The following is an 8,139-nucleotide window of genomic DNA, read 5'->3' on the forward strand; positions in this document are numbered from 1 at the left end:
TAATGCTGCCATACAGTATACAATATATTATAAGTTGTCTTAATGCTGCCATACAGTATACAATAATATTGTATACTGTATGGCAGCATTAAGACAACTTATAATACATGAAGACAACTTATAATCTGCCATGCAGTTTACAATATATTATAAGTTGTCTTCATACTACCATACAGTTTATTAATATAGTAGTGTCTGATGCTATTCTAAACGTCCTCTATAGGACAATTCAACCAAATTGTTTGGTCACCTTTTGACTTCATTTTTTTTTTTTTGCATAAGCCTTTACAGTCTTAAAACTGTCCGTGTCGGGATTTTTTTCGGACTAAACCATTGCTTATTTGTTCAGTCTTCTCCAGTAGTACTTTTCGAGTAATTACACGCCCATCACTTAACATCACTTTTGGAAAGTTTCTGAAAGTCTCTATTTTCTGCTTCGACCGCTTCTGTTATTAATAGTGTCAGTTTCACGTATCTTCTTCAGAGCCTTGCATACATCCAATAATAAATCATACACTATTGCCACAATTTGATTTATACAAGCTTTTCATTTGGAGTTTCAGTCCTGGATGGCATAACTGGCATCACGTTACTACTACTGGGAATAGTATAACTGCCTGTACATTTATAGGATTTGTACTGGCGTGGCACTTTCTGATTGGTTGGAAAATAATCGGTCACAGTATGAACTATCAGCGCGTAAACGTACACTGGTGCCGTTAATTTTTACACGATAAAGAGAAGGCATTCTTATAGTATTTGTATAGTTTGTATATTTTTCAGAATATTCGACATCAGCGAGAATATTTAGTGCGAGCAGTTGATCTGTAATCCAATTGATATTATATTTTTAAACTTGTAATTTATGTCTAGTTTTTCATTATTGTTTTTGTCTTTATGCGCTGACTGTAACTAATATCTTAGGAATATTTACACCTAGAGCCTGAAGATGTAATTTCTGATGTTTTACTGCTTATAAGAGTAAACTGTTCAAACTCATCATGTTAACTTTCAGAATATGTTCAAACCTAAGGATACAAACAATATTAACATAGTTAAGTATTAAACACAAACATACATTTATCCATGAAGAAAATAATCAGTTTTACACATCTCGTTACATTTCGTTTCCTATTAACTTCGGCCCGACATGGCCAGGTGGTTAGGGCGCCCGACTCGCAATCTGAGGGTCGCGGGTTCGAATCCCCCGTCTCACCAAACATGCTCGCCCTTTCAGCCGTGGGGCGTTATAATGTGACGGTCAATCCCACTATTCGTTGGTAAAAGAGTAGCCCAAGAGTTGGCGGTGGGTGGTGATGACTAGCTGCTTTCGCTCTAGTTTTACACTGCTAAATTACGGACGGCTAGCGCAGATAGCCCTTGTGTAGCTTTGCGCAAAATTCAAAACAAAGAAACTTATTAACTTTTCCTTGATGGTTACAGTGCCATCTGTTACATTCGCTTCGAATTATTAATGGACTTATTTATTCCACTTTTAACATTTTAGCCTCACAATATATTTCTCAGTTTCAATTCATTTCTGTTTGTATGTTTTTCCAATTAATAGTTCCATAAGAATCATCATAACATGTCGCTGGTTTTCAAAATAATTTTTGATTCTCTGGTGGATAACTATATATATATACGAAACAAAATGGTAGTTTTGCCCCCCCCCTCCCAAAAAAAAAGAAAATAACGAAAAGAAGAAGTATTTTCTGTTTACATAGTTTATTGCCACCCCGATGGCTTAGCGATCAGTCTGAAGGCTTTATAACTTTAAAAATCTCGATTCGCTACTAGTGTGGGAAACAGTACAGGTGGCCGATTGTGTAGTTTTGTGCTTATTACTAAAGATACGAACATAGTTTATTCATTATGCGTAAAATATGCATTCTTGTTACTCTTCTCCAGAATTATAAGTCACAAATGTTTGTTTGTTTAATCCTGAACATTATGTACTTCTAGAACAGGTATGTAAAAAATTTCATTCACCAATATTGCCTAATTTTGATGCTAAGACCTATGTGGCCCGGCATGGCCAGGTGGTTAGGGCGCTCGACTCACAATCCGAGGGTCGCGGGTTCGAATCCCCGTCACACCAAACATGCTCGCCCTTTCAGCCGTGGGGGCGTTATAATGTGACGGTCAATCCCACTATTCGTTGGTAAAAGAGTAGCCCAAGAGTTGGCAGTGGGTGGTGATGACTAGCTGCCTTCCCTGTCTTACACTGCTAAATTAGGGACGGCTAGCGCAGATAGCCCTCGTGTAGCTTTGCGCGAAATTCAAAAACAAACAAACAAACTAAAACCTACGTAAAGATTTCCAGAAAACTTCGAAATTTCCAGTACTTCCAATATCTGTCCAGCAATTGAAAATATAGTACAAGTATCCTTCCCTTGGTGGAATGGATGTGAAAAGGAAAGTTCAGTGTACACAATTTTGCAAAGTTTATTCGCCTAGAATGTGCAATCTGCTTTAAAATGGCAATCAAAATATCCTGCATTTCGTCATTATTCAGTGCTTAAGGAAGCAACTCCGGAAAGTATGTACGTCAAAAGCAATATCGAACCTTGGACTGAGCACTTGTAACGAGAGCACCTAGCGACTACGTACAGTAGATTCTTACTTTATCTCTCGCAAATTACACGTTATTTAATAATCCTAGCGCTAGCGACATGAAGCAATAAATTTAACCTGCATCTACTTAACTGAAGTAGATACTTAACTCTCTTTAGCTCTAAATAAATATTCTTTCTTAAAGCATGCTTCATTAATAGTGATTGAAAAACAACGTCGATTAATAAACATCTCCTCCTCTTCACCTAGTCACTCTCGTTCCCACAGTTAATTTCGCATAGCTTAGCTCAGATTGAGAGTGTTATGTGGCGCCAGTGCTGCTTTTGGCTCTTTCTTAGACGTTCTTAATTAAAGGTAACACACTTTCCAATCCCACGTAATCTACGTGGTGTTGTAATATTATCAACATCCTAATCTGCATATTACTTGTATAAGTAGCTGCTTTTTAAAGGTCTAATTAAAATATAATGATTACAGTGTAAGTGTCTTGGATTGATGTAACACAGAAAAATACGTGAAAACAGTCTAAAATTTACAATGGTGGAAACATTTATTGCATCACCCAATTTTTTTTTCTTGGTTCTTGTAACTTTTTACGAGATTGTGCATTGTGGAAGTGGCCATTGTAGTTTATCGACAAAAGTGGTCACAGCGTCCGTTTCTAGTTTTAATATTTGATTTTGCTCCTCTGGCCTTGATAACTGCTTGACATCATCATGGCATAGAGTGCATCAGGAAACGAATATAAGTAGGGTTGAGTTTATGATGCCACACTCTGATTAGGGCTTCCTGCAGTTCCAAGGTTTCTTCTCTTGCACTTTGTTACCAATTAACTTTCAGCAGTTTTCGATAGGGTTGAGATCTGGGCTGTTGCCTGGTCAGCATAGTGTCTTGATCATCTCCTTCTGAAGATAGTCATTCACCTGAAGCAATGAAATAAAACCTAAGATGTCTTTTAAATACACGTAGAGTGAAATGTTCTCTTTATTTCACGTCTACTTCATAGAGTGCGTGAATATGACCAACTGTTTTAGTGTTGTGACATGGAACAGAGTCATCCTGAAATGTGTACTGGTCAGCTCCATTGAACAGATCCCGAATTGATACCCTTAACTATGACTCGAAGATCTCGATGTATTTGTCGACGTTGACAGTGCATTTCACAAAATTCAGGCGAATCACTTCCTGACCAAAGATGCATCCTCATATCACCTGACGCTACAGATGCTTCACAGTTGCATTCAAGCATGCAGGATGAAACTCCTCTCCACGTCAATGTCGTACAAATTGCTTCCCATCACATTCGTACAGGTTGAACTTTGATTAATCTGAGAAGATCTCCTTGATCTACATTGCTCAGTCCATTCAGCGTGTTCTTTGGCCAGGTTGAGCCTCATCTTGTTGGTGAGGAGAGGTTTCTTTCTTGGCTGTCTTGCTGAAGTTTCCTGTCAAGTTCGTTTTAGAGTTGTTGACGACAGATGACAATTTTATTGGCTAATGCGTTTCAAAACACGATGGTCAGCTGCTGTTGTAGCTCCACACAGCCAGTCTCGCTATATCTCTGCACCCAGCGGATCACAGTAGACAGGTTACATTTAATTCTTCCAGCAGTCTGCCTTCTCGAAAGTCCCTCTTTGCTCAAAGAAACAATGTCTGTTTTTTGTCGTGTAATTCACTCGCAACCCATGGTCATGGTAGCATCGCACGCACGTTATAGCAAAGAAGCTTATAAACTGACTCTCAGTAAGAACGTTTATTTGTAGTCAAAAAGCTTTTGATGCAATGCCCAGACAATCTATAAAGCTACTCATATAATAATTAGACAACATTACATCATTCATGTAACACATTTGTATCTACATGCATTGGGTCCTCAAAGCAGGCAATGATTCCGAAGAAAAGCGTGAAAAAATTGGGTGATGCAAAAAATTCTTCACCACTGTACATTCATTTGGGCTCCTAATTCACCTAAAAATCATAATTGAGTTACACTGAATAAAATGTGTTGTGGCTTACAGTTTGGCTTCTACTTCAAAAGTTCAATTTTCTACAAAGTGAATAAAATGTGTTGTGGTGAAGTAGAAGCCAAACTGTAGGTAAGTTCAGTTTTATACTAAATGAATAAAATGATTGTTTGTTTGTGTTGAATTTCACACAAAGCTACACGAGGGCTATCTGCGCTAAATAAAATTATTTGTTTGTTTCTTTGTTAGTAATTAAACATAAAGCTACACAATGAAATATCTGTGCTCTGCCCACCACGGGTATCGAAACCCGGATTCTAGCGTTGTATGTCCGCAGACTTAGCGCTGTGCCACTGGGGGACAAATAAAATGATACAATGTAAGTAATGCAAGTTGCGTCTTTTTTCTATGTTTATGTGATATCACGAACTGTTTGAGCTAAAACAGAATTTTGCCTTTTTGTCACTTAAGCGTTTTTGGATTAATATAGATCTGAAAACGCGCTTTAGGTATTAGTATAGTTTCCAAGACTTTAGTAAATTTTCATTGTATTAAACACTTAATTTTTCTTAGTTTACACTAAATACATAAATATTTTTATCGAAACTTACTATCTCCTGCAGAGTCCATCAAGAACAAGAGCGGCAAATTCTAGCCTCAACCAATGATCTTGTTTCATCAACAGCTATAGAAAATATACCTACAGAAGCAACGCCCCTCGACGATTATCCAAATGACCGCAGTAGAGAATGTGAAAAGGTACCTGCAGCCTCACTGTTAAGAAACAAAATGTTGTCCGAAGATAGTGCTCAACAAAAACGACTGCTCATGAGTTCTATAATACTGACTCAGTCTTTTCCCTCTATGTCTGTTCCTCAACCATCAGACACCAAGGTTTCATCTTCCAGTTCTTCAAGAATTTCTTCCTCTTCTACATTTCCTTCCTTGTCTCATCTTCATGATCGTGTCTTTAGTTTTAGTCTCAATGACCTTTCTCCAAACAGTTCAAAATATTCTCAACGAAGAAAGGTCGCTGATGGGTGCATCAAAAGGTCGTGTTCTTTTTCAGACCTTAGAACCCTGAAGACAAGACCACGGCTAAATGACCTAGATGCTTCAGATTTGAAACTTCACCCCAACTACAGGAACTTCAATTTGAATCTTTCAAGCCATCAAAAGCATAAGCCTACTCTTTTTCTCCAATATTCCATTGACGACCAACAGCTATATTCCTTGTCTAAAGAAGAAATAATCCATAGGTGGCGAACCACAGAACGACAGATGTTAAACAGATTAAGAGAAGCTTTGAAACAAAAGGCAGAGTTAGAAGAAAAGCTTTCATATCTTAAAAAAACGCTTTTACGACCACCTTGAAATACCATGGGATTAATTCATTGGCAAAAAATATCTTGGGATAAGCTCGTGAAAAATCACTTGGTTGGGAAGAACAATATAAAAATCATTTTGTTTTAGAAAACTTTTATATTTGAAGCCTGAAATTTCTAGCGATAGAAAAGAATGAGCATGGAAGGTTCTTCGGGTTCTAAATATTTGTGATATAACACCAGAATTTAAGGTTGACAGAAGCTTAAAATGCTATGATATAGGACCGCATTAAATATTCTTTCATAATCAGTAATTTTGTAGGTTTGCCAGTCAATCTTCTTGTTTGTTGACATCACAGTATATAGAACATAAAATTCTAAAAGGAAAAACTAGTTTTGCTAAGGCAGTTCCGCCTGGAACTGGTTTCATAATGAATCATTTTTAAAAAATATTGCTAAACTTTAATCTCATCTTATTTGGCCGCTCTTTCTTGGTGATGTTTTGGGAAAGCAGCTTGATGGTTAGTTTAGTTAGAGATTACTTTTTTACTGCATTAGTTTGGTCGTTTACAATGACCGCTTAGAACGTTTAGACTAAATAGTTATATCAATAACAATGACAATTATATATACTGGTATAGCCTAGAATGGTTGTTATAGGTTAGTAATGCTTTGATTTGTCTGTTTGTTTAACAGACAAACAGTTTAATTGCTATGTTTAACAAACATTTTAATTGGTGTCTTTAACAGACAGTTTAATTGGTATGTTTAGCAGATAGTTTAATTGGTGTCTTAACAGACAGTTTAATTGGTATGTTTAACAAACATTTTAATTGGTGTCTTTAACAGACAGTTTAATTGGTATGTTTAGCAGATAGTTTAATTAGAGTTTTAAGATATAGTCTAATTAGTGTTTTTAACAGACATTTTGACTGGTATGTTTACCAGACAGTTTAATTGGTATCTTTAACAGACAGCTTAATTGGTCCTAATACACATCAGCGTAAAATTTCTAAAACATTGTAGCAATATAAAGATTATGTAAAATCTATTGGACGCCGTCTAAGTAAACTATATTCTTGCATTAAAGGTTACTAAGTTCTTAATAATTATTAAAAGTTTATTCTTATCCAATTTCAAGCAAGAAACGAAGATTTTTAACATTTTAAAGATTATTCTACTAATTGGCAACAAATAATTTATTGGTAAACTTGTGAGGTAAACAGCGTGCAGTAATAGTTAGAAATAAAATATTGTTCTCTTGATGCAGCTGCAAAGGTTTATATTTTTTGTAGTTACCTTCAAACAACGACCTTTAGGGTTAGTGAAACTGCTCGTCACATCAGTGGTAACACAGCACTGCCATTAACACAGTTATCACGTAGTATTAGCTTATTATCACATTTTTAATTTACTTTTTTAATAAGAAGATTATAAAAGTTTCAGGCGATAGTTTCTTGCTGTTAAATTTCTATGAGAGCTGACAAGACTTTCTATAGAAAAGTTTCGTTCAATTCTTGTTATTAACTTCGCGACATTAATAAGATCACTAAATCTTTGTTTGTTTTTAATTGTGAAACAAACTAAAGACATTTCTAGGGTAAAAAAAATCGGTGTACAGCGAAATGGTAAACCAAACAAACTGTAGAGTATTTTGTAAGCTATAGGAAATTATATTTATTTAAAAGTATGCATCTCTTTGGAAACTAATTTGTTTTCCAAATAATTAAGTGTTTTTGAATAAGATACTCTAGTGGCCATAAAGTTATTAAAAATCCCTAAATTATAAGCAATATATAATATATTTTCGATTGTCTCTGAATATCGATCTGATGTCGTATTTGACCTGGTGTAATTAACCAGAGGTTTCACGAATGTTGATTGAGAAAGATTTAAGTTAGGTAAGACTAGTGTTATTGTTTTTTTACAATAAAAACTTTGAAATTGGTTTATTTTTTGTTAAGCCCAAAGGTGCAAATGGGCTATCTGTTTTCTGGCAACCATGAGTATGGAAACCCGAATTTTAGCATTGTAAGTCTGCAGACTGACCGCTGAGCAACAGAGAGACAACAAATTTGGAAAACCACTGGATGTAAAGTTAAGACATCAGCATCTACATCTCCAGAGAAATAGTAACTAACCTGGTCTTACCAAGTCTGGGAGATTTGTGGTTTTAATGTACTAAGCATTTTAACTTATTAGCTTAATACTAAAAACAATTTATTAAAATATGTTTACTACTATCATACAAGTGTGGTGTCACCATGTTATGT

At 35.7% G+C, this 8,139-nt stretch overlaps 1 protein-coding gene across 1 annotated transcript in view; it reads left to right on the forward strand.

The window, feature by feature from the left end:
• Positions 1–7,131, forward strand: part of LOC106469780 (glutamate receptor ionotropic, NMDA 3A-like) — a 53,899-nt gene extending 46,768 nt beyond the window's left edge. The window contains exon 7 of the mRNA XM_022398340.1: positions 5,165–7,131. Within this exon, the coding sequence (XP_022254048.1) occupies positions 5,165–5,915 (751 nt within the window). The 3' untranslated portion in view covers positions 5,916–7,131. The remainder of the gene's footprint in view (positions 1–5,164) is intronic.
• The last annotated feature ends 1,008 nt before the right edge of the window (positions 7,132–8,139 follow it).

Source organism: Limulus polyphemus, unplaced genomic scaffold (genome assembly GCF_000517525.1).
Source record: "Limulus polyphemus unplaced genomic scaffold, Limulus_polyphemus-2.1.2 Scaffold3654, whole genome shotgun sequence".
NCBI lineage: Eukaryota > Metazoa > Arthropoda > Merostomata > Xiphosura > Limulidae > Limulus > Limulus polyphemus.